Here is a 25,956-nt window from a genome sequence, read left to right as displayed (position 1 = left end):
CTATACTGTGCCGTGGGCTAGAAGTCATGCTGCATTTGAGGCACAACAAAAATAGAATGTGACTAAAAGAAAGCCAAACAATGCCAGCCTCCAAACCACAACTGTGCCTGTAGCAAGGGAAAATGACAGCATGTCTGAGCGCTTACACACACACACACACACACACACACACTAACACGACACACGAAAAAACAACGTGAGAACAGAGAGAAGGTGGGCGTAAAGTGTGCGACGCAACATCAACAAACACACCTAAGCATGGCGAACAAGTTACACATGACCTTGGTTAAAGGGGTGTGTATAAGTGTGTGAGAGACACACTGATTCCATCTGAGCTCCATGTGACTGAGACACTGACAGTGCATGTGGAACTGTGTGTGTTCGGTGGGTGGTATGTTGGAAATCGCATATGTGAGGGCAGGATGCTTGGTGAAGTTAATATCCACTCTTTAGACTGAAATGATTCTAAATCAAGGAGGAACTGTAATGATCTACTAACATGTAAACGCCTATTATGCAACAGGCTGCTGTCAGCATCAGTAAGCAACATGCACAAGGCTAAAGCCAGGTCATCTCAGAGTCAAATCTAACATGTGTCGTCTTGTTGTACAGCTTTAATTTCTGCTAGAGTAATCGCTTATGATGTTATTGCGTGTGTGCACCATGCCATGTTAGCGAGGAGGAGGAGAAGGGGGAAGGAGGAGAGAAGACAGATACTGAGCAGGGCCGGGAAAGAAAATCAGCTCTCTGTTGTTCCAATAGAAAAGAATAGAATGCTGAGAGTGGATAGGGAAATTAATCTAAAGGCCCTGACACACCGTGCCGACAGTCGGCAATCGGACAGTTCGGGGCTGTCGGTGAGGGTCCTTCGGCCTAATTTTTTCGGTGTGTAAACCACATCTTTTATCCAGGACACTCAAATCCACTGACCAGTTGCTTCTGAATGTCCCTAGGTCAAACCTGAAGCTCAGGGGTGACCGAGCCTTTTCAGTTGCTCTTCCAAAGCTCTTGAACGCTCTTCCTCCACATGTTCGGCTGTCCGCCACACTGCCGGTTTTTAAATCAAACCTCAAAACGCACTTTTATTCCTTGGCTTTTGGCTCGGCATGAGAGTTGCCTTTTTTTAAAATCTTTTTTCCATTCCTGAACGCTTTTATTAATTTAATGTCCTGTTGGTTTTAAATTGGTCTTAGTGTTTTATTGTGTTGTTTTTATGTTTAATTGTAAAGTGCTTTAGTCAACTTTTGTTGTTTTTAAATGTGCTTTACAAATATATTTGGATTGGATTTCATTGATTGGCTGTTCAGCTTAAACAAATCAGCCCACGACAAGAGAAACAGAAGTGAGGGAAGCAAGCCAACGAGTAAAATCACAGAAGGCTCTTAATTTTTCATCTTCATCTCATCTGATCATTCTAATACACGGATATTTTCACAACGACATGGCCATCTGGAATGAAGCTAAGTAATGAGTGAGAGTGGTGTGAAAATGGCCGGCAAACATCGCTTTGTTTCACGTACGTATCATAACAACAGCTTGTATATCCGCCGAGCTCGGTCTTCCGGTTTTCCCTTTTTGAATGATGAATACAGACTACCGCGACCTGCTGGTGTGGATAGTTATTTCATCTCACGCAGGCGCAGAATGTCCATGATAACTGGCTGTCAGCTGTAGACTTTGCGGTGTGTTTGAGTGCAACTTATTGGTGTGTTTGAGTGCAACTGGTCGGCCAAAACAAAGGCGACGTGAGGCAACGCAACAGGCGGCCTTTGTCGCCGCTAGTTCTTTGATGTCGGCTTGGTGAGTCCCCAGCTTAAGACCCTTCAAATGTCCATTCTGCTGCTATGGCTTGACACATTTCTCAAACTGATACAAGGGCTAACTGAGTGTAACTGTAAAACACAAGCCTGTTTTTGAAAAACTCCTTGCAGTGACATTGAAAATGTATGATATATACAGTGTACTGTATATTTGTATTTCTGCAGAAAAGCTGCAGAAAGTGTTAGTATTTTCTAGCTCCTGCACAAAGCACATGAATATGCCATCAAATATACATGGAAAACAGATCTATATGGCTGAATCAGGTATTGGCAGTGCACGCTGATGACAGTTGTCTGCACTGGCACGAGGGATGTATTGAAAAAGCAAACACGGTACAGCTTCCGAAAGCTTCGCCAAGGCACACTGGACCCAAAGCAGACGCGATAAAAAACCCAAACCCATCCAAACGACAATCGGACATACGGGCTGCTCATCTCCTGCTTTGCTAGATCAACACAGATTGGACTAATGTATCACCATAATCCTCACAACACTGAATCCGAACTGCTGCCTCGTCCAACAGCAAAATGATCTCTCGCCGGCGTGTGGGAAAATTGTCACACTTTGGTTTTCGCTAACTGAGTCAGGTTTGCCTTGGCTCGGTTTGTCCAAAGCGAAAGAAAGAAGCTCACGGCAACCTGTTCTGAATATGAAATCATACTGAGTTTTACTGTTAATGCCTCGCTGCTACAGATGGTTTATGCGGGGAAAAGCAAGGGGGGGGGGGGGGGGGGGGGGGGGGGGGGTGCTGAAGGATGGCGTGGGTGTATTCATTACAGTGAACCGCAGAAGCAAGTTTCTAATGAATGCTGATGTGTGTTTTTTTTGTGCGTATGCTGATGTGTAGGTGTGAGTGTGCATGTGCGATAACTGAGGAGCAGAGGGCCACTTAGGGCCACTGCATAATAACTAGGTTTCTATTGGGCAGAAAACACACACACACACACAGATTCAAAGGGGCCCTCGTTACTCATGCATGACCAGTCCATAATGCACTTCTGCGCTTTCACTCACCGTTGGCAGGACAACAGAATTACTGAGAAAAAGGATTTGGGAAGGCAGGATTTGCCAAGACTGTGGGAACAGCCAGATTCCTTCTTTAAACCACAAAAGATGGAGAAAGAGCAGCTCAACTCTCCCCTTTCTCTAATACATACATTTTGGAGCAGTGAAAGTATTATCCTTGATGGTATCACCTTCTATCTCAGAGCCTTATGCAGCACTGAAACTATTTTTTTTCCGCTTGGATTGCATGCAAAACATTTGCACATAAAAAAAGGGGTTGAAATGGAAACACTATAGGGAAAGATAAAGCAGCATTTTCAGTATGGAACGAAGAAAATGATGCACAAATGATTGCACCTGCAAGTCATCAACTTTGAGCAGTGTATAAATGTGTGTGTGAGGGGAGTGTGTGTGCACCCAAGTATCCAACTCTGGCTGAGCAGAGATCGATCTGGCTCCCTACAAAGGAGATGTGAGCAGACAACTAATGGAAGAGCTAGCCTCAATTAGCCCACTGACTGATGGGAAATGTGATTTCATTTAGTTGTCGCTACAGACACTGTAAACAAGGCATGTTTCCCCTCCCGCAGACAGAGCAAACACACACACTTAGAGAGAGAGAGGCAAAGTCAGACGGATGTGAGATTCCCTGCAGCTGTTTAGTAGCTTTACAATACGTACGTCGTTGTGTGTCGTGAAACTTTTATGCCGTCTCATTATGCTGAATGTGTCTGTGTCACCTGTGGCACCGAGTCCAATGAGGCACACAATAGCACACTAAGTGCCTCTGTGTTAAATTAATGGCATCGTTTTCATCCCGATACAATTCAAAGTGGGAAATAGTGAGACCTCTTCTTTTTTTTTGGTCACCTCAAACTTTTGTTCTTGCCAACACATCCTGCAGATTTAATTAACACCAGCAGGAAAGAAAACTCCACAGAAGCCTTGTTAAAATTCAAATTAAAATGGCTTTAAAGAGTTGGATCATTTTGTGTCCTGTGCAGTGTCCTTCCCTGCATAATGTGCTTTGTACCATTAAGCAGCGTTTACGGTTTAATGCCTAGGGCTGGGTATTATTTTAAAGTTTTCTATAACAGTCAAATGATACCTGACTTTTAGGTACAAATATATATATATATATATACATATATATATATATATAAATAAATGTTTTTTTATATTTCTGGCAAATTAAGACAAATGTATCAAATGTATTTTTTTGTTCTAACACAGTATATAATGTCAACTTTTGGTAATAGAAACACATGTTGGTACTAAACAAGCTATGAGATTCAACACCCAGCCCCAATTTTGCTTTATTACACAGCCTTGTTGAATACCCAATTACAGCATTTCCATATAGCAGATCGCTGCTATGAATAACAGACCATTGCTATGGACGCAGGACTATTTTTTTTTAGCCATAAACAATAAAATCTAGGGCTGTCAAAGTTAATGCATTAATAATGCGTTAACACAAATTTGTTTTAACACCACTAACTTCTTTAACGCATTAACGCAACTTGCAATTTTTAGGTCGTAGCGGGCTCAGTTTTAAAGCTGGAGTGAAGATACTGGTATTATATGAAACTAAAAACTTAAGGATTCCATTGGTACCAACCATGTCATACTTGCATACTGCTAAATTTTGGCGAGGAAAAATTGTCATGGACATTTTCAAGAGTCCCTTGAACTCTGACCTCAAGACATGAGAATGAAAATGGGTTCTATGGGTACCCACAAGTCTCCCCTTTACAGACATGCCCACCTGCAAATTCCCCCACTGTGGGACTAATAAAGGAATATCTTATCTTATATCTTACTTTATGATAAACACATGCAGTTTGGGGCAAGTCATAGTCAAGTCAGCACACTGACACACAGAGTTGTTGTTGTCTGTTGGGCTTGAGTTTGCCATGTTATGATTTGAGCATATTTTTTTATTCTAAATGCAGTACCTGTGAGGGTTTCTGGACAATATTTGTAGTATATACGTACATTTGCATAAAGCAAGCATATTTGTCCACTCCCATGTCGGTAAGAGTATTAAATACTTGAATATTTGTATTGATTGAAATCAATAAAATACTTTTTTAATGAATAAAATCATGTTAAAATCAATATTTCGTGTCAAATTATTGATTTATTTAGTCAGTAGCCATGTAATAAGTGGAATAAGGTACAGCATGCAAGTCATTATTGCGAAATAAACCCCTTCAGGGTGAATCAAGTCCTGCTCAGCCTGTCGGGGTTCATTTCGCAATAATGACCGGCTCGCTGTACATTATCTCATACATGTTTTTTGTTCCCCTATATTTAGCAGCATTCACTTTTTGACTGTCACCAGTATTATATTACAACAACCAAGCAATGGTATAAATAAGTTTGAACATTTTATTGACTGAATAAGGAGCCTTTTCTGTCCTTTAAATTCAATTTGTAGACATATGATATTTTCATTTGATTCAAGCTTAATTGATTATCTATCTATGGTTAGATTTTCATTATGGGACAAATGGAGGTTAGCAAAAGTTCAATAACAAAGACTGTATTCATGTTTTTTTCCAGTGTCAACTGCCTTTTGGTGTTCCAACTAATTAGTCTCAACCAATTGGATTTCTCCACACCTGCTCTTAACCAATCATCTCACTGCTATAACCAGATATCAGTATTGTGGTGCTCCCTGACCTCCTCAATTCATCAATAGGAAGCCCTCAGACTGGGATACAACTCCAGGTCGCGTTTAACAAGCTCCTCAGGAAATCCTATTCCGAGTCAAATCCATTAACCCTTCAACTAAAGGAAGAGGTCGCATCCACAATCCTTTCACCACCATCGATGTCTTGACACCATTAAGGGGAATGTATATGCTATACACTAAACATTATACAGGAAAAGACACACACATGCTTCGGTCAGAAATGACCTCTGACAGATGCTGTATGTTAAGGATGCACAGCATCACTTTATGCAGCTGAGTTGCTCCAGCAGTGCACTAATATAAAGCTGAAGTCTTACTTCATCCAGAGATAGACAGACAGAGAGAGAGAAAGAGAGTGTAAAGGACACAGAGATGAAAAAGAAAAGAACGTAGCTTGCTGGTGTAACAGATTCATCAGTACAGCCTGGGTGCATTCTGATGGAAACAGAGCGCCGTACGTATCGTCGTGAAGAGAGGAAATTATATGCCATGGTCTATAACGCAGCCACTTTCTATATTTTCAGAGACAGCGTCCTTGTGGCCCAGATCATTGTACGCTGGATGTACAACCCTCAGTTATGATGACATCACCTCCTTTTAAGACATTTGGTTTCTCTCCTGTAGCCGACTGCTGACAATCGAGCTGCTTTAAGGATAGAGTTTCCCCAAATTCCATTCACAGATTTTGACCAGTGTAATGAGCCAAAATAGAACTGGAGCAACATAATGACATGGCAGACCTTTACACCCGTCAGGTGCCATTTTTGTCTCACTCATGTCTGTTTGATATTTTGAAGACTTGCTGTGAACATGAATACTTCAAAAGAGTGGAAAAGGCGCAATAAGGGCTAGTCAGTAATGATCAATTCCTGTTGAAACCAAGGCTTACTTGGATTAGAATTGTCAGTATGCACCACGGCACGAATGGTGTAGGGCTGCAACTAACGATTATTTCCATTATCGATAAATCTGCTGGTTATTTTATTGATTAATCGATTAATCGTTTGGTCTATAAAATGTCAGAAAATAATGAAACATGTGCATCCCATTTGATGCCTTTAAATGTGTTATTTTGTCAGTCCAAAAGCCAAAGATATTCAGTTTAATATCATATAAAACAGAGAAAAGCAGGAAATCCCTATATTTGAGAGGCTGACAACAGCATTTTATGCAAGAAAAATTACTTTAATGATTAATTGATTATCAAAACAGTTATTATTTTTCTGTCGTTCGACTAATCTCGGCCAGCATCTAACAATTATTTTCATTGTCGATTAATCTGTCAATTAATTTCTCGATTAATCGATTAGTTGTTTGGTCTATAAAATGTCAGAAAATAGCGAAAAATATCGATCAGTGTTTCCCAAAGCTCAAGATGACGTCCTCAGATGTCTTGTTTTGTCCAAAACTCAGAAACGATGAATGGATTATCAAAATAGTTGACAATAATTGACAACTAATCGATTAATCATCGAAGCTCTAAAATGGTGAAGGATTTTTTGCTCAACATATAATTAAAAAAAACTGTTGCACAGCATTGTATAGGGTTACAGGTTAAAGCCAGATCAATAGAAGACTTTCAAATTTAAAAGTGCTGTCTGGAGCCTCACAGGTTCTCTGCGCTGCAGATTTATTACAGTCAATGTGAAAAATACTCAAGAACAAAAGGGACATTATCAGGAGTTGTAACAACAAAAGTAAAAGGACCAGGAGGAATAGAAGTAGTCAATTTGACTGGGCAAACTGGGAGGAAAATTATTTAACCACCATAAAACCCCCAGTCTGCTAGCTTTGCATAACTGACAAACTGGTTTTGTTACATCCACTGTTTAATTACTTCCATTTTATTTGCACAATATTAAAATATTGCGAAAAAGTTTTTTTTCTTTTTTGTTTCTCCCGGCCAAACATCTTTTTTCAGACTTCCTTATTCAAACTCCAAGTACGGGAACATCTATATATATAACCTCTGCAATCAAAATAAACCCTCTTGAAGTGACCTCACAGCCAACTATTAATTCCTATGGGTACATCACCCACTCCCACTCGTTGTTTATGTCCAGATGTTGCATCTAACAGATGGATAAATGGCCACTGTGCCTCACTCTCTTGCTCAGAATACACAGCAGCGATTAACATACCTAATTATACAGCATGTGCCTTAGTATTTGAATACCAATTGGAAGTTATTGTTGTGACAGCCAAGATTAAGTGGAGATATATTTGACCAAATTGAATGCAAGAGAATTAAATTCAGAAAATATGCTACAGTATCCGGTTCAGTTCACTTCACTGCTGCAGTCCCTAATTCTCCACAGATGTCAGCAAAGCAAACTTTACTCGCTCGCTACCTTGGGGCGGCTGCACTTAAACTTTTTTTTTGTTTTTAATGCATGACAAGGACATCAACATAACCGTCTCCAAACTTCACCGGCTCCTTTAATTTGGTCACAAGATCTGCATTTGCCATTGGTATGCAGTTTCCGCTGCACCGCAAAGCTCAGTGGTGCTTGTTAAAACACTTTTCATATCTATGCAAGTGCAATGAATGGTGTCTGACAAGGGCGCTTGTCTGCCAATTGGAGTATTCTCATAAAGGAAGCATCCTGCCAAGATGAAAGCCCCGGGTGATGCTGGTGAGTGAGGTGTCGGGAGGGGTAAGGGAGAAATGAAACATCCAGACAGGAAGGAGAGAGAAAATTAAAGGAAAAAATAAACATATTTTTATTGCATTCATTGAAATGCTTTTCAAAAAGCAAAATGAAATGGCCCTTATAAAACATACCTCTTCAAGGTTTATCTCTGTGATTGAGCCTGCATACATAATAAATAGTTAAAAAGAACCCGTGCTCGCGTATACTATTCCCATTTGCGAGATAGTGTGTGTGTGTGTGAGTTTATGTGTTTTGAGCACAAGATTGTCAAGGCTCATTTCCTGAATATCTCATGCATGGCTGCTGTTCTTTTTTTGGCTCTGTTAGTGCACTGTCTTTCATTTATTTATTTTTATTTTCAAATTCTCCGGGTTAATCTGTCTCTGCTCCAATTCCTGTCAGTGTACGGTGGGGGAGCAGATGTGATATAGGAATTCCTCTATTCTACCCCATCCATCCAGTTACCCCCACATCCCTCTTATTCTCTCATCCACCCCCCCACCCACCTCACCCTCAAACCCATTTATGACGCACGCACACGCACCCAATGCTTTGCCGTCACCCTCCTCCCTGTCTCATCTCATCTTATCACAGCGAGGCTTTAAGAGAGCATTGCAGCACAGCAGTGGGCAGTAACATGTCACTGAGGGCTCAACATATACTCGCATAACATCTTAAAGCAACCTTCCCCCTGTTGCATTTCTCCGCTTTCTCTTCTTCCCTGTTATCTCTTCTATCAAAGGTGGTCTCCTTTGAATGTCAAGTACCCACTGGATATCAGGAGCACTGCTGAGACTTCAGGGATTATGCTATTAGTTTTTCTAATCAAGCTGGAAAGGGATGAAAGCACCGCGAGCAGTTCAAGCAGCATTTCTGTTTGGTATAGCGTCATACTTTAAAAGGCCTAATTTGATACAAATTAGCAAATAAATGTCTACTTAGTTGCTTCAGAAGCACATTCAGTGGTACTATCTGGCATTTCTGGATTTATTCTTAATATAATGATATTTCAAACGGCATCTTAGACGTAATGTGCCCCATAATGTCAGTGATTTTGCTTAATTTAAAGTAGGAAAGTGTCACCCGATTTAAATGTCACATTTTGTGTCTATGGGAGGGACAGAGCTATATGTGCAGCAATATCTCTTTGTGGACATAATGAACCCCAAAAGTGGGAGAAATAAGTGCTGAAGTCAACGTATTCCACCACTTCAAAATCATGAGACAAGCGTGTGTTTACGAGAGCAGGGTGCAAATTATCAATTTCATGATTATCTTTTACTGTTCAGTCTCATTCAAGTAGAGCTGCGTTATGCGGGACATACCGTAAGAAGACATCAAGGATAGCACAGGCTATATATATCAAAACTACAGTTTTTCGTTAAAGATCTCAGATAAGAAAACGTGGATATGAGCACGTAGTTTAAATGATAGAAGATTTCTTATTATTTCATATTACGGTCAAATCATTTCTTGCTGCCATGTGCACTATGATTACGGAGCGCTACTCTCTGTATTGCAGGGTATCGCATTGCACTGCGATGGTGTGTGAATATGGAAATGATCCATATCAAACAGGAAATACTTGATCTTACTATTTCTGGTCTCTGTTTACACACTGCACTTTTTCTTAGAATCCAATTACTTTTTCTTCATAACAAATACTCTCAGATTCATCAAAAATGTAACTCTAACGTGACCTCAGCTCCGTGATCATAATGCCTATGGGGGTGAAAGGTGTCTCCGCGGATTATGCCATATGAAGGTCACCTCCTCTCAAACAGCCCGGGATAGTGGGACCAGCTATATTGAGGGACTACTATACAGTCTAAAGATGTGGCTCCCTTTCTGCCTCACTTTTAATAAGGTCAGGATTAGGGTGACCAGTGCATTACGACAAGGGCTTAGGATCAGCTGCTGAGTCCTGGAGAGTAGTCTACCATTTACCAGCTCAGTGCTACTGTGGTTAACACTGCCTCATTATTACCGCCGTGGCAGGAGATTTTGGGACCTATCTCTTCAGTAATAGCTTGTGTCTGCAGCTCTGAGTGCGCATGTGTATGTGTGCCTGTGGATGCGTGTGTGTGTGTGTGTGTGCGGAGAAGCGGGCGTTGGAAGGTGACCACTGATGTGAGGATTTGTGCGCGTCAACTGTTATGATTTAATATTTTGCTACGCTGATATCCCCATTCACCATTTTTTTGCTGTCCCCCTCTCCTCCACTTGCCATCTCAACTACACAGTAGCATGATAAATGTTGCTCTGAGGGTGATGCTCAGAGGATTAGCAGAGATTAGCATTAGCTGGTCCATTTGAACTGGATACACATACAGCAGCATTAGCATGGTAGGCAAACTAGTCTGGCGTAGTAGCCATAGCATGAATTTGCAACGGGAGATAAAAAAGCATTGAGAAATACATGTATGGTTGCACAGTTTCAAAAAGGAAAATGTCAGAACAGACCTTCAGTTAGAGCTGGGTGATAATTCAATATGATAATCTATCGTCTTCCAAATCTTATCGTGATGAAATCACATATCAATATTTCATGATACACAATTACATGTACGTTGTCTAAATTGATAATAACAAGCACATACTAACTCAAATTTCTCAGAAAAACAGATCAAACTCTGTTAAATCAAACTATTGTCTTAATCTGATTACTCTGTATTTGTGTGCATGCATATAAACCTAGTCAATGTATAGCTATATATATATATTTATTATTATTTTTAAATATAATTTCACTTGAAACTGTTGTGTTCATTTTGCATTAACAATCTTAATTAAATGAAAAAAATACTCCTATTAAATTGATGAGTATTTAATTCACACAGCAGGCTTTACCATGTGGTTATTTCATATAGACAATGCATGTATTTAATTACCAGAAAACACGCTATATCGTGATATAAATCATTATCAAAATATGAAATGAACTATATCGGGATAGAAGATTTTGGCCATATTGCCCAGTCCTACTTTCAGCGCCTTGTAAAACAAGATAATCTAAAATAAATTAAATTCTCAAATGAAAGTTACTTAATTCATCTGCATAAATGGGTTTAATATTGATACAAAATGCTTGTTTCAGAAGTCTTTTCCTTGTGACTCATAATTTGGATTCCACATTTCCTGTAGTTTCTGCAAAGACAGTCTTTTACTCCTTTTATATGGATATGAAATAGCCAGACGATACGAGCCGTTACAAGAACGCTACCAGGAGCAATAACACATTTCTAAAAAAATATATATATACGTTGACAATTTCCCCAGTGAAATAAGCTGCTATTACTGAAATGTCAAACAATCTAAAAATAAATGACTGCTGCCAAACGCTGAAACATACAGTCATGGTTATAACTGAAATCCAATCCATCAAAACTAATCCAGCTGTGCTAAATGCACTCCTCAGGTGGGCTATAGATTAACATTTAAAATTGTAAAAATGCCATAGCAGTGAGGCTCTGACTAGAGGTGTAAAAAGCATGAAGCATAGAGATGTAGCATCGGGCTGCAAACTGACATACTAAAAATTGTTTCAAAGCAAACATCACAGATTTAAGATGTCTACGGTTAAACACAAGAATGCACAATTTTGGAGCCACCCACTACTCACCAATGAGTCTTACTGGACTCTAACTACATGAGAAGTTTGACTCACTTCAGCCAGTGGAAGCCTTTGACTTGTGGGTAAAGGAGAGTGATGGACTGAGTAATTGAGTGCACTGTGAGACAAACACTAATGAGGAAGATAAAGGAGGAATTGAGCTAGCTGTGTTTCCCATTTCTAATGATAAGAGATGAGGAGGGACAGAGAGAGGGAGAGAGTGCAAAGCAGGGCAGGCCATTCTGTTTTCCGAAAGAATGCATCTGCTGTATGTCTAACTCGTCTAGTTGTTGTTTTTGCAAAGCACAATGCCTGCTCTACCCAACCGGAGCAAAGTGAGAGAAAAGCAAATAGCTTTAAGATAGGCGGTGAAATTACCCGTAATTGGAGACCATTTAAAAACATAATAACTTCTTTGTTTCCTCAGCAGGAGGTTCAGAGCTGGGGACGCTTTTTGATTAGAAGTGGAGATGAGTTAGCTATAAAACTACTGAGCCAAACCTTAGCCAGATTCATGGGGTGTGTGTGTGTGCATGTGTTAAATCAGTCTGCCAAAATGCTAAAATTAATAATTCTTGAAGGTGGCAGGATTATTAAAGTCCAGTGACAGTTCAACAGGGAACCGGTTGGAAAATATCACACAAATTAACACATGAAGCAGCGGGAACAAGCAAACAGGCTTGTAAAATCTCTAAAGCATCAATGCTAAACACCAACTTACAAAAAAATGCAAATGGAGCATGAAAATATGTATTAAAATCCAGCTGGAAACATGCCACAGCGTCTTTAACAGAGATGTGTACGCGGTGGCAAATTGTCACCGTTCCACTGAGTAGGATAGTAGGAAGTAAGCTCAGGGGTGTGAGCCACTTAGGATGGGGGGAATAATGTTGTGTAGCATATAATGGATTTGCAATGTGGCAAACAGAGACAGATGGCGGAGGGTGCTGTGTGTTTTTGTGTGCTGTGTGTTTGCTAGCTTGGACGCACACACACACACACACACACACACACACACACACACACACACACACACACAGAGAGAAGAAATCCCTAAGGCGCATTATGTATGCTGCCGCTCGCTCACCCAAGCCAAGGGTCTCAGTTCATTTGGTTTTTAACTGTTATAAATTGTCTCACTTGACTCCATCTTCCCTCCCCTCTACAACAGGCCTGGAGCAATCTCTACACAGAAAGCGGCCAGACTCCAAACTTAGAACCAATATAGGATTTTGGAATTCTCCTCAGAAACAGGATCCATACTGGTAGAAAAGAAATATATATATATATGCACAACTGAATGGAAGATATCATGACAGCAGAGCCACGAAGAGAACAGCGGAGACATTTGGAGGCATGAAATGGCAAGGGCACTATCATCATTAATAAAGTGCTCCTTTATGTGTGCGAATATGATAAATTAAATGCACTTGAATGCCTCAGATCAAGAAGGAATTATGACCACTGCACTGAAGAAACCTCTTCTGAATGCCCACTTCACATGTCAGTCAGTTTGCAACTCTGAGGTTATAAGGGTACAAGCTACGACTGTACTGTGCATGGTATAAACATGTTAATTAGGGGTGGGGGAAAAAAATCTATACAGCATAGCATTGTGAAATTTTGCGTGTACAATATTGTATATACACAGTCGTCAAGTATCAATCTTTTATTATTAGGGCTGTCAAAGTTTAGGGTGTTAACGCAAAAATAGTTTAACGCGACTAATTTCATTAACGCATTAACAGAGTTTGAAGCAGACTCAGTTTTAAAGCTAGAAAAAAACTAGACTACAAATGTAGGGAATCAATTGGTACCAACCATACTATCTAACGAAAAACTGTCATGGCCATTTTCAAAGGGGTCCCTTGACCTTTGACCTCAAAATATGTGAATAAAAATGGGTTCAATGGGTACCCACAAGTCTCCCCTTTACAGACATGCCCACTTTATGATAATCACATGCAGTTTGGGGCAAGTCATAGTCAAGTCAACACACTGACAGCTGTTGTTGCCTGTTGGGCTTGACTTTGCCATGCTATGATTTGAGAATATTTTTTAATGCTAAATGCAGTACCTGTGAGGGTTTCTGGACAATATGTGTCATTGTTTTGTGTTTTTAATTGATTTCTAATAATAAATATATTCATACATTTGCATAAAGCAAGCATATTTACCCACTCCCATGTTGATAAGAGTATTAAATAATTGACAAATCTCCCTTTAAGGTACATTTTGAACAGATACAAAATGTGTGATGAATTTGCGATTAATCGCGATAAAATATTGAAATAAAAAAATAGGAAAACTGTATCTCAACATGATGAAAATGATGAAAAAAATATAATAAATTGTGATAAATTGTAAAATTGAAGAATTGTAAAATGTTAAAAATCACAATAAGATTGTATCGTGACTTAAGTATCGTGATAATATCGTATTGTTAAAGTCTATGTGTGTGTGTGTGTGTGTGTGTGTGTGCATGCGTGTCTGTTAACAGGGTGTGAAACCTTTCCAAATGGATGAAATTTCACACCTGTAGTTTTAATTACAGGCTCAAGACATAATGTGGGTTCTCTCTGCTTTCACACAGAAACTCACACAGAAACCTGCGCACACACATACACGCAAAACTCCCCCATTCGCTCCCATCTGAAGCCCTATTGTTCTGCACATTACCCAAGATATAAGAACTGAAACAACACAGCGGTAAAAAAAGTGCTTGGATTTAACGGTGTGCGCCAACCACAATGGAAGGACCGGCTCAGTGTGAGTTCAAGACAACATCAGTGGATTCTAACTGCATAATTTCACTACATTAACTGCGTTTAGAAATGGTGCTCATGCAAAAGAGTGTCTAATAGCTTTCAAAAACTGAATTAAGATGTGGGGGGAGCCTCAAGCTGATGATTAGACAAGGGACTAGAAAGTGACTTGTGGCGATAATATGAATACAAAAACATGCACACTCGAGTGTGCGCACACACACACTAACACGGGCACACACAGAAAGTCAATTAACACGAACATGTGTCTTTGGGGAATTATATTTCAATTAGCTTTAGCTACTTCTAGGCTTTCCTTTGAGACCGCGATGCTAAAACAAGTGCACAGATCTGCATTTGTGGATGCAGTAAATCCGGCTTTTCAATTAGTATCATGACATAATTCCATATTGCTATTGTTTAAGTACAAGTTAAGCAATTAAGCACTAAATCAATGCCATGCACGATAACGATAAAACGAAGCATACACATGGAACGACTCATGCATAGCTGACGCAGCTGCATTCTGAAGCCAATTTAAAACAAAATGATAGCAACGAGAAATTAACAAGTGTGAGTATCCATTAGAAATGTGTATCAGGAGGGAATGAGCGCTGTCATTAAAAAGGGCTGCAACTCATTTTAGGGATTATTTTATGGAATAGCAGTGGTGATTTGGAAAGATATGAAGTAACTAGGGGAACACCTGTGGGATTTACTGGGGATATAGATTAATTTCCTGTTTGTGAACTGACTAGACTTTCCCTTTAAAGCTGCAGTAAGCAAGATTGCAGCAAATATGATTAAAAGAAACACAACCAATCAGAGCCGAGCTGGAGCCTGCAGTCTCTGAGCAGCTGTCAATCACTTGCGAACTCCGATCAAATGGTCAAACTAGGCAGTGCTGATCAAATATGAATCAATATTCTGCTACTGTAATGCCTATTTCTCACATAAAATGTTTTCAGAAACATCTTGTAGTGTACTGTTTAGCTGTAAAATGAGAAAGTTTATGACCCGGCAGCCATGTTGAGATCAGTTGAGGAAATACCAAGCACCGCCCACCAGCCGGCGCAAACTCTCTTTGATCGGAGTTTGCGAGTGATTGACAGCTGTGTCCGTTGAATGAACAGCCAATAGGAACGTCCTCTCTCTCTCTCTGAAATGACCTGTGATTGGCCAAAGTCTCCCGTCACAGGCGAGATTTTTTTAAAGCATGAAAACAGAGCCATGAGGAGGTGCAATAGTCTAGTTATCTCTCAGAATACTTGAATAACAGTATGCTGAAAGGTTATTATTTTGCCCAATGATGCCAAAAACATTCTGCCTACTGAAGCTTTAATGGACCTTTGGCTATATAGACCTAATGGTGTATTTTGCAGTGTGAAAAGAGAAGAGATTTGTTGGTATGTTTCTATCTTAACCCCAAATCGTAGAGCCTAGAGATAGCGGTTATATCTTTCTTTTCCTTCCCCATTCTGCTTTTTCAACATATTGCCTGTGAATTTAGCCTTCCTGTCAACCCTGATTTGAATGAAAAATATGTGTGTGGACAGAGAAAGTCATCTGTGAATCTGGGTCATAAAAACGGCTGCAATAAAGTCCAAAAATGCCACAAATTTGAAGCTTCATCTCATGTTTATACCCCAGCAAATGCTGTCCCTGAAAACCCCAAAAAACATATCTATTGTTTTCTCTCACTGCTGTGTCTTTACACTGCTGGGGTTTTTTGTGTGCATAAGTGTGCATACATATTTGCGCCAGTGAGTGTGTGTTTTTGGTATACACACACATATGCTGTTAGAATGTTACTGTACACAATGTGGGCCCCGACTTTGCTTTGGCTGAATACATTTCTGTCGAGAACAGACGCAGAGTCCCCAAACAATATGAGAGTTGTGGCAGAAGAGCTGAGGGACTGGGCAGAGTCACGGCTGTCCATATCTTTATCTCCGTTGAAGAAAATGATTACTGTAACATGTACTACCAAGTCTCCAGACTCTGGCCCTCGGGGAATTGCGTGAAAAGAAGCTGTCAGATGAAAGGGCACACAACATAAAAAGAACATTATCTAGGCTAAGAGTTGTTAAGAGGACCTGTAGAGCCCATTTGGTTCAACTCAAAGTGCAATCAAAGTGCATTTGATTGATTATTTATGCATATACATATGTGTGTATGAGGGAAAGAAAGAGAGGCAGTAAATAATGTAATTGTTATGGGTTTTCGTTAATTTCTCTTTTTCTTCAGTTTGAACCCCCCTTTGCCTTTTCCTGGTTGGAGTGAAAGATTACAAACGCCCTCTGTTTGGAGAGTTTTAATCCAAAAGGTGATTGTGTTTGTGTCTCTTTATTCCACAGTGTTTGAGATTAGTGACACATGGCTTGTCAAAGACTGGAGACTTCAGATTAGCCACTCGCTAATCCTTTGGAATTCAACACTAAATACAGACATCACATATGCATGCGCGCGTACACACAGGCTGATGCACTCACACACACACAATAACACAAGTCTTTCCCGATGTGTGTGTGTGTGTGTGTGTGCTTGCGTATAGGTAGATTATATCTGATCGCTGAAGTCTGACTCAGACAACAGAAGCCAAACATCACAGAAGTTTGCTTGTCAATCAAACCTCGAACCTCCAGCGTACTTTTCTAACTGTAAAGGCGTTTTATTTTATCATCACACATCCATAAATGCACATCGGTTCATATTCTGGCTTGTATACATAAATAGCTAACCTTGAAGAAAAAAGCCCCATCAGCTGATATGTTAGCTGAGCTTGCATACTTCTTCTACCTACTGGGAGGTCTATTTAGGGTGCAAACTCGCTGTCTGCCGCCGCCGCTGTTGCAGCCAAATCCACCTGTGGGCTTGTATTCTCCCCGTTCTCCATGGGAGGCTTTATTTCATCTCTCCCTTCTCTCGCTTTGGGCTGGCTTTAAAATCCCACTCTGCCTAAGAAACATGAAACGCAGCCTTGATGCCAAAATAAAAAATCTAAATTTACTCTGCATTGATTCTCTACATAAAAAAAAAAAAAAATGGGAATTTGTGTTTGACATGTTCTTGTATTTGTAGCTATTAGCTCACAGCATCACCGACGCAGGATACTAATAGATAATACCTATCACTTTGGTTAAAAGAATATACTATTACTATCTTAGAAATGTGACATGTTCATGAATGAACATAATTATAGATATGTTTGGCAACCACCCCCAATGGTGCGTCATCGCCATCACACAGCCATTTACTCTATAGACTATTTATTCTATTTTCAGGAGTCTTGCCAGGATCAGCCTTATACTGCGGAATCCAGTAAACTGAGTGACTGCTTTAAAGCTCTGGTGATGTGTGTGTGTGTGTGTGTGTGTGTGTGTGTGTGTGTGCCAACACAAGGGGAGACCTGGAGACCTGAAGTGATGTACGAAACCTCAACAGCTGATATACTCTCAGAGCAGTATTCATATATGTGTGCTCATACATAAAGGCAGGTTGGATCTTGCCTCTCACTGAATCTGTAGCTTTGAGGGATATTTAGCAGTGAGCACATACAGGGAGAGTTTGGAAAGTTTTGAAGTAGGGTTGGATGGGGTACTTATCCATAGTCAGTGTATTATCTACAGTAGATGACGGCATAGCAGCAAAGCAATGTACTGCTGTGGACGGGGCCGGCAGCAAAATGTTTTTTTAGCCACCTAAAAGAATCTATTGTTGCCTTCAAATGGGGACGTGTTTTGGTATTCACAACCTCGCAAGTGGAAAGTTTCTGAAAGCTCTGAGTTGACGAGTTGTGATGTGTTTGTTGACGTTGTTAGAAATGGCGGAGGCCATGGAGGTATATTTTTTGGCGCATAATAAGTTAATATATTGTAAATTTATATTGTTTTTCTTTGTAATTTTATATTATGTCCAAGGAAAATGTTCCCAACGCTCTCATCTTTTCCCTCTGGCATTATGCCTTTGCATTTACTGCATTATGTTACCCACTTGCTAGCTTGCTAAATTTTTAGCCTCTGTTGCTTCGTTGCTTAGCAGCGGTTGTTCTTACGACTTAACCGCTTGAACGCCAAGCATATCGTGTACACGACTTCCCGTCTTGTAAACACGAGCTCACGAGTTTCATTTGAAGGCACCATATATCAGTTTAAGTGTACACTATATTTAGAATATTTTCACCGGTTTACCTGAAACTGTTATCTATGCTCTCGCCAAAGCAACCAGACTCCATTGAAAAAACAAAAATGTAATTTTACCTCGCAGGACATGGGAGTTGCTGTTCTTCCGCTGCCTCGATCAGTTAGTTTTTTTTTTTTCAATGGAGTCTGGTGGCTTTGGCAATAGTATAGATGGATAAAACGGCTTCAGTTCTCCGTCAGAAATGGCTGTCTGACGGCAAGGTAAAGCGGTGAAATTATTTTAAATATAGCGTACACTTAAATGGATACAGATTTTTTTTAGGTGGGCCTTTCTTTTAGGTGGTATAATATGTTTTGCTGACAGCCTTGTCCACAGCAGTATATTGCATAGCTTCCATGTGGTAACTCTTGTCTGCTTCTCTAAACTGGGAGCGTGCCGACCGTCATCTACTGTAGGAAATACACTGACTAACAACATAAAAACACCCAAACTATCCCTTTAAACCTAGCGCTCAGATTTGGCAGATGTTTTCTGAGGTTGCCATCATGACAAAACAGGGTAAGCATATGATATTAGATGACTGGTGCTTGACAAATGAGTTCATTTATTACTGTTTTTTTTATCTTCTGAGGGGAATATTTGCTCTGTAAATTCTTTCTCACTTTTCCATATCCAACACTACTGGACTGGTATCGTAAAACAATGTCTGTCTGGCACGCTGCGTCATTTGGTTTGAGCGCATCCTATTTTGCAGACTCATAAAAGTCTAGGAGATTTTTCCACGGGCTGATTTGGGAGCTGTGCACATCGGAGAGTACATTTGCATAAATCTTGAAACTTTTCTCTCCTCCATGGTGTCTTGCTGCTATGTTCCGTTTTTTTGCCACTTGTGAATCTCTACCATCTGCGACTACATGTGTATTAAAGCTTAACAACGACTGGCCTCCTGCCTCATTTTATCCCTATGTCTAAACACACTGTACGAGCGTCTGTATTTAACTTGTCATAGCTGTACATTTCCCAAGAAAAATTCTCAAATGTTTACCGATATGAGAAAGAGTTGGAACAGGTGGCAGGTTCACTGGAAGTGTTTCTGAAGAGGCACATTTCTGCTCCGCCACGGAGAGCCCGTAAGCTCAGAATCCTACCCCACTCCCCTCCAGCCTCCTCCTCCTTTCTGTTTTAACTTTTTTTTAACACCTGGACTAACAAAAGACTGGCTTTGATCATGGGAAATCCCTTGGCAGAGCAGCAATGAATCCACAGTGGAGCTAGCTCCGTGTGTGTGTCTGTGCGAGTGTGTGTGTGATGCACATTGAGCCAGCGTTGCTCTACTGAGGATTCTCAGCATTGAAGCTTTCATGGCATCGGTATAAGGTACAGAGCACCACCTCACATGTTCCACCCGTCAAAGCGTGTCCATGAAAATGAACACACTCGCAAAAAATGCACAGAAGCGGCGGGGTGAGAGCAAGTGAGCAAGAAAGAGAGAACATCTTGTTTCTCCCGTGTAATCAGTGGCTCTGCAAACACACACACACCCACACACACACACACACACACACACACACACAAGGCCGCTTGTTATCAGAAGCTTTCCCACGCTGCTGTGCTACAAAGCTTCCACACCAGGACGAGAGGATGAAGCGAGGGAGGAATGGACGGAAGTACAGAGGGATGGAGGGTCAGCCTTCGGCAGCTTAGACTCACTGCGGGGATAAACACATCTCGCAGCGGGGGTTTGTATTTAGGCTAGCGAGATCAGAGTTCAAAACAGACACAGACTACCAGGAACCAGGCAGAGCAGCGGTGATAAACAGGCATCCCAAACAGCAACCAGAGGACATATCGCACACTTTTTAGCTGCACATTTCCCTCCTCCACACCTCTCCTCCCACATCAACTCCTCTATTCTAAAACGTCTCCCATCTTTTCTCCGTTGCTCTCTTTGCCTCCCGTCTCCCCCCCGCCTGCCGCTCAGCCCCGAGCTCTTACGTAACGGGCCCACATTTGCATAACAGGCTGTTTTCTCTGGCTCCGGCACGGGCACATGAGACACACTGGATAATATGTTAACAACTCGGGCTGTTGGTAAACAACAACCTCCATCACAACACTTCACGTTCACACTATATACCGCGCAGGTCTAGCCGGTGACGGAGATGCAGTGTGTCTGGAATCTCTTGATGCCAGCTGGCGGCAGGCCAGAGGGGCTGAAACAGCTGTCATTTACAGAGCGTGCGGATACGGCTTCGGCTAGATAGACTTCGTTCAGGAGGAGGCTGACCTGCCTGCTGTGTGGAACCTATACAATAATAGGTCTTGCACTGCGAGATGACTGTTCAAATCAAGCAGCCTAGCATTATCCTCTTCAGGGTTAGGGGGAGAGAAAGAGACTGATGCGAGTGTGTGTGTGTGTGTGTGTGTGTGTATGAGCCACGCATGAAACGAAACCGACGTGTGCTCTGCTGTTGCAAGCACAGTTATGTCTTTGCTTAGGCCTCTTCAGACATAAGCTATACAAACATGGCACACATTTGCAGGAATATTATGCAAACACACATACTCTCATAACGAGTGTGCAACCCTAAGGAGAATAAAGAGGAAAAAAAAAGGCCTCGTAATGTCAATACAAGCTGCAGTGTGAGCTGCCAGATATACCCTACGATACCTCATTACATATCAATTCATTAAGTCAAGAATGGCCTTAATCATGTCTGGTTATTAAGGAAGGACCGCTCTCGCTCTCATGCGCACACACACACACTCATGCACTTCAAAGAGACGACAACAAGCGATCAAGGGAATCAAGCGCAAATGATCTCCCCATTTGGGATTTTCGCGGTTAAAGTCAAGACTTTCATGTTAATAAATCTGTTATCAAATGCCTTAAATACATCATGATGTGATTCAAGTGGGATAAAGTGGACTTTATGTCACAAAACTGAAGCTCAGCGGGGCATATGCGGCCCTGCTGGTAAGACTGACAGTGGTTTTCGGAGTAGATCCATCACCCTCCTGCCACTGTTGTTGTACACACAGCCAGGGAACTCAAGAAGTGTTCCCTCTTGAACTTGAATGCCATTCAGCACTGTTTTCTACACTGCATTTTACTGAGAAATTACCACATAAAATACCACTGGGTTATACTAATTTTTTATCAGATTTGTAAAAAGTGGAAGAAGAATTCACAGCTTCTGCACTGCATCCTGAAAATAGAATAGCCTGATATGAACACAAAGTTTTATAATGATATTAAAATTCCAACTTGAGGCATAATAAATCATAATCATCAATGATTGTAGTCCCAGAATTCACTTTCCTTATACTGCGTTGGCGCCAAATCCTCTACTCTGTTGTCACATACACATTTAACTCTAGACACTAATATAAGCATGATATAAACCTGAAAAGCTGTTTCAGCAAAAGCTTTTTTTTCCACTGTATATCATTTCACTGTTATTTATATGGTACAGTTCCACTTGAATGCATATGCCGATAAAGCACACACTGAACCATCTTGAAATGCACCGTGACCTTGACCCCCAATGTCACCTTACTATCGTTGTTTACAGTCGAGCCGCGTAAACACCGCTGCCGGCTGTTTATTGTGCAACTACAACAAAACAGTCTCAAGATCAGAATAATATTCACATTTTGTTGAGAAAAATGGATTTCCATCTTACAAAAAGGTAAACACAACAGAAATCGCTGGTACAGTTTCTGAGAGGAAGACTGACCTCAATACGATCAGGCTATCATACCGGAAAATAAACTCTAATGGAGAATCCTAGCATGTACACCTTTTTCTTTATTGAAAATAGCCTTCTTTAAAACTCCATGCAGGGCACACACAACAACACTGGAGATGACTATAGCAACAGACACACTATACACCTGCACATAAGAAAAACACAAGCATAAACAAAACAACTATTCTGGAATAAAAAATGCTCTGCATGTCTGTGAAGCCTCTATATAAAGCTAACCCTAATCAGCAGCATCAAAAACGTTTGCCAGTGTCTCTCCGTGACTCATCCAAGTGCTGCAAGTCAAAAAAACAACCGATGGGGATGGGGTTGGCTGCTTCATGTTGAGGTGTGTCTTTCCTAGCGGGCTTTTTTTTCATTGCCACTCACTCACTCACGCACAGCACAGCACAGGACAGGACATAACACATCCACATCCGCATACGCAGGAGGAGACGCACCTGTCTGGCTGCACTGCACGCTTTATGACAATAAAGAGGTTCCCCTCATTCCTCCACATTAACATCCAAGTGATCCTGAATGGTACAGGACAAGCTCTCTCTCTCTCTCTCTCTCTCTCTCTCTCTCCTGTGTCTCACATCACGCACGTTTGCATACGCACGTATATGCACGTGCACGCGCGTGAGAGAGAGAGAGAGAGAGAGAGAGAGAGAGAGAGACGCATCTTTGTGCCAGGACCCGCGTGTGACCGCGCTCTATCCTGCTCTGTTTGCTGGCCCTGTAGCATTGCGCGCACGTACACAATATACACACGCGCACCACTCTCGCCCCAGACTCACCTTTCAGAAGAATCCCATAAATAGTGTAGAGGGTGAAAATCAAATGACTCTTGAGATTCATCCTGTCTTCTTCTTCTGTGTCTCTCTTCTTGCTCTTCCTGCAGCTAGAACTTCTCCTCGTCTCTCTCTCTCTCCTCCACTGGACCAAAGAACCGGACCGGACCGGAACCTGCTTTAGTCAGCTATCCAGGTGGAACTCCTCGGGAGGAGTGCGTCTTTTGTGCGTCTCTGTGGGGAAAAAGATGGGGTTGACACTTCACGACCCCGAAAGCCTGTGTTTTGTTTGGAAAAACAGTCCTCAAAAACAGAGTATTTTCAGGGAAACACCAGCGGTAGTAATAGTCTGGAAAGCAGCGGTAAACGTCGGCCACTGAGAGCAGGTAGGTAGTCGTCCTCCGGTTAACAGAGTAGATGCTGCTGCTGCTGCTGCTGCTGCTGGAGCCTACTACTACTGTCTGCCCCGCTCTCGGTCTGCTGTGGCGCACAATCCACAGCGCAGGGGAGCACGAGTGGATTGTTTGAGTCCCGCCCACACGGCTTTGACGGACGTGAGAAGTGAACCAATCACGGAGACCCGAGGCTAAGTGAAGAGAGGGGGAGCAGGGAAAGGGGGATAAGCGTGTGAGACACACTGCAAAAAAGATCTGTTTCAACATGTTTTTAGACTTACTAGGAAGAGTGTCAGAGGACATTGGGATGAGTTTACATCACTTTTCAATGGAAAAAAAAGGTCGAATCTTGCCCAATATCATGACAAAAAAATCTTGGAAATTCCCAGAATGAACTGTTTTGGGGAAAGAATGTTCATTGTGTGCAATATAAATGTCCAACTTGTGCAATATTACTTATTTTTCTGTTTGTTAGCTTACTTTACCTTTTTTTATTTTACTTATCTTATCTTATTTACTCATTTTACTAAATGTATCTTACTTAATTGTTATTCTATTAGGCACTGGTGCTAGAAATAGTACTTTTTTTATTTTATACACTTTTATTTTATACACTTGAACTTGTTGTAATTTTGTTGTATTTTTAAGCAATCTCTGGCACAAGAATTTCCTTCGGGATTAATAAAGTTCTATCTTATCTTATCTTATCTATCTTATTATTAATGCAGCAGTGGGTAGAATTGGAGCAAATATGATTTTAAAAAAAAGGTATTTTTTTATAAAACGGTCACTATATCCTGACAGTAGAGCTGAAAAAAAAAATCATGTTCATCTGTGTCCTCCGGTACTCCTAATGGCATCTGCAGGATTTCACAGAGGAAAACAACCAATCAAAGCCGTGCTGGAGCCTTGCCGTCTCTGAGTAGCTGTCAATCACTAGCAAACTCTGATCAAACAGTCAAACTAGGCAGCTAATATGAATAAATATTCTGTGACTGTAATGCCTATTTCTCATCTCAAATGTTTTCAGAAACATCTTGTAGGGTACTGTTTAGATGTAAAATGAGAAAGTTTGTGAGCCCGGCAGCCATGTTGAGATCAGTTGAGGAAATGCCAAGCACCGCCCACCAGCCGGAGCACAGCCAATAGGAGCGCTCAATAGGAACGAAATGACCTGTGATTGGCCATCCGTCACGGGCTAGATTTTTTTAAAGCCTGAAAACAGAGCCATGAGGAGGTGCAGAAGTCTAGGTATCTCTCAGAAAACTTGAATTACATATGCTGAAAGGTTATTATGGAATTGTTGCTCCATGATGCCAAACATATTTATTTTGTATTTGCACCTTTTTTTGCACTCTTACTTTGTACTGCAACTACTGCACAACAATTTCCCTCAGGATAGCTAAATAAAGTTCGATATTAGCTTATGTTTCCCCCTCAGTGGCAGAACATGTTTCATTCTACTCTTATTTTATTTGTTTTGTTAAAAATAAAGCAATGAAAAACATAAAGAGGCATATTGATGCATAGACACAAACACTTGTGTACACCTACATATATTTTAAATAAAACCTGTGGAGAGGTGGGAAGCTGAAAAGGATTGTGCAAAAACCTAGTAATTACATTATAAATAAGAGTTTGGATATTAAAGCTCTTTACAGCAGCAGGACATGCAGCAAAGATGTTGAAGCCTGATGTCGCTTATCTGAGTCAGTCACTGCAAAACTTGTAAAATGCATTTAGTGCGTGAAAATACAGCGTGAAATCCATCGCTTACGGGATCTCAAATGGACTTCAGCATCGTCAGTCACACCAGGGTGCAACCTAAGAGACAAGCGGGTAATTTTTTGCAGTGTGCAAGTAGAATGGGCTCAGAATTCAAAACAGAGAAAGAGCAATGCAAACGTGCTCCTGGGTGTGAGCTGTCCTTCCACATGAACTGGGTAACTCTCATATGTTTCATTGCTCACTGCTCTGTTGATAGTGATGATCCAGGTTAGATGGCTGTGAAGTATTAAGGTTGACAACTGCCTGAGCTTTGAAGATTGTCTTGTGATGGACAATCAGAGGGGTGGTGAGGTGAGGCAGGATGTGATGGGACAAGACGGTGTATAGGTGTAGGGGGACAGTGGGTGGAAGCAGTCTGCAGCCCTTTGGAAAAAGCTGAAATAAGGAGAAAGAGCAGGTTCCACAGTACTGTACAAGGGGGTTAATGAGACAGCAGTGTAGACAGAAAGGTGCACAGTCCACGGGTGAGGTGTGTGATGTTTGCCTCGGTTATTTGGATGTTTGTATTCTGTCTGGGGCAGCTCTGTG

The 25,956-nt window shown here is 41.1% G+C and overlaps 1 protein-coding gene across 2 annotated transcripts in view; it reads right to left on the bottom strand.

The window, feature by feature from the left end:
• LOC119475267 (cell adhesion molecule 2-like) overlaps positions 1-23,777 on the bottom strand; it is a 252,243-nt gene extending 228,466 nt beyond the window's left edge. The window contains exon 1 of one of the 2 annotated variants that reach the window (XM_037747783.1): positions 23,252-23,777. In XM_037747783.1, the coding sequence (XP_037603711.1) occupies positions 23,252-23,312 (61 nt within the window). In that variant the 5' untranslated portion in view covers positions 23,313-23,777. The remainder of the gene's footprint in view (positions 1-23,251) is intronic. The other variant, XM_037747784.1, reaches the window with a different exon arrangement.
• Positions 23,778-25,956: the final 2,179 nt, after the last annotated feature.

This window comes from Sebastes umbrosus, chromosome 17, assembly GCF_015220745.1.
Source record: "Sebastes umbrosus isolate fSebUmb1 chromosome 17, fSebUmb1.pri, whole genome shotgun sequence".
In the NCBI taxonomy this organism is placed as follows: domain Eukaryota; kingdom Metazoa; phylum Chordata; class Actinopteri; order Perciformes; family Sebastidae; genus Sebastes; species Sebastes umbrosus.
Note: the sequence above shows the minus strand (reverse complement) of the source record. Positions and strands in the feature narration are given on the sequence as shown.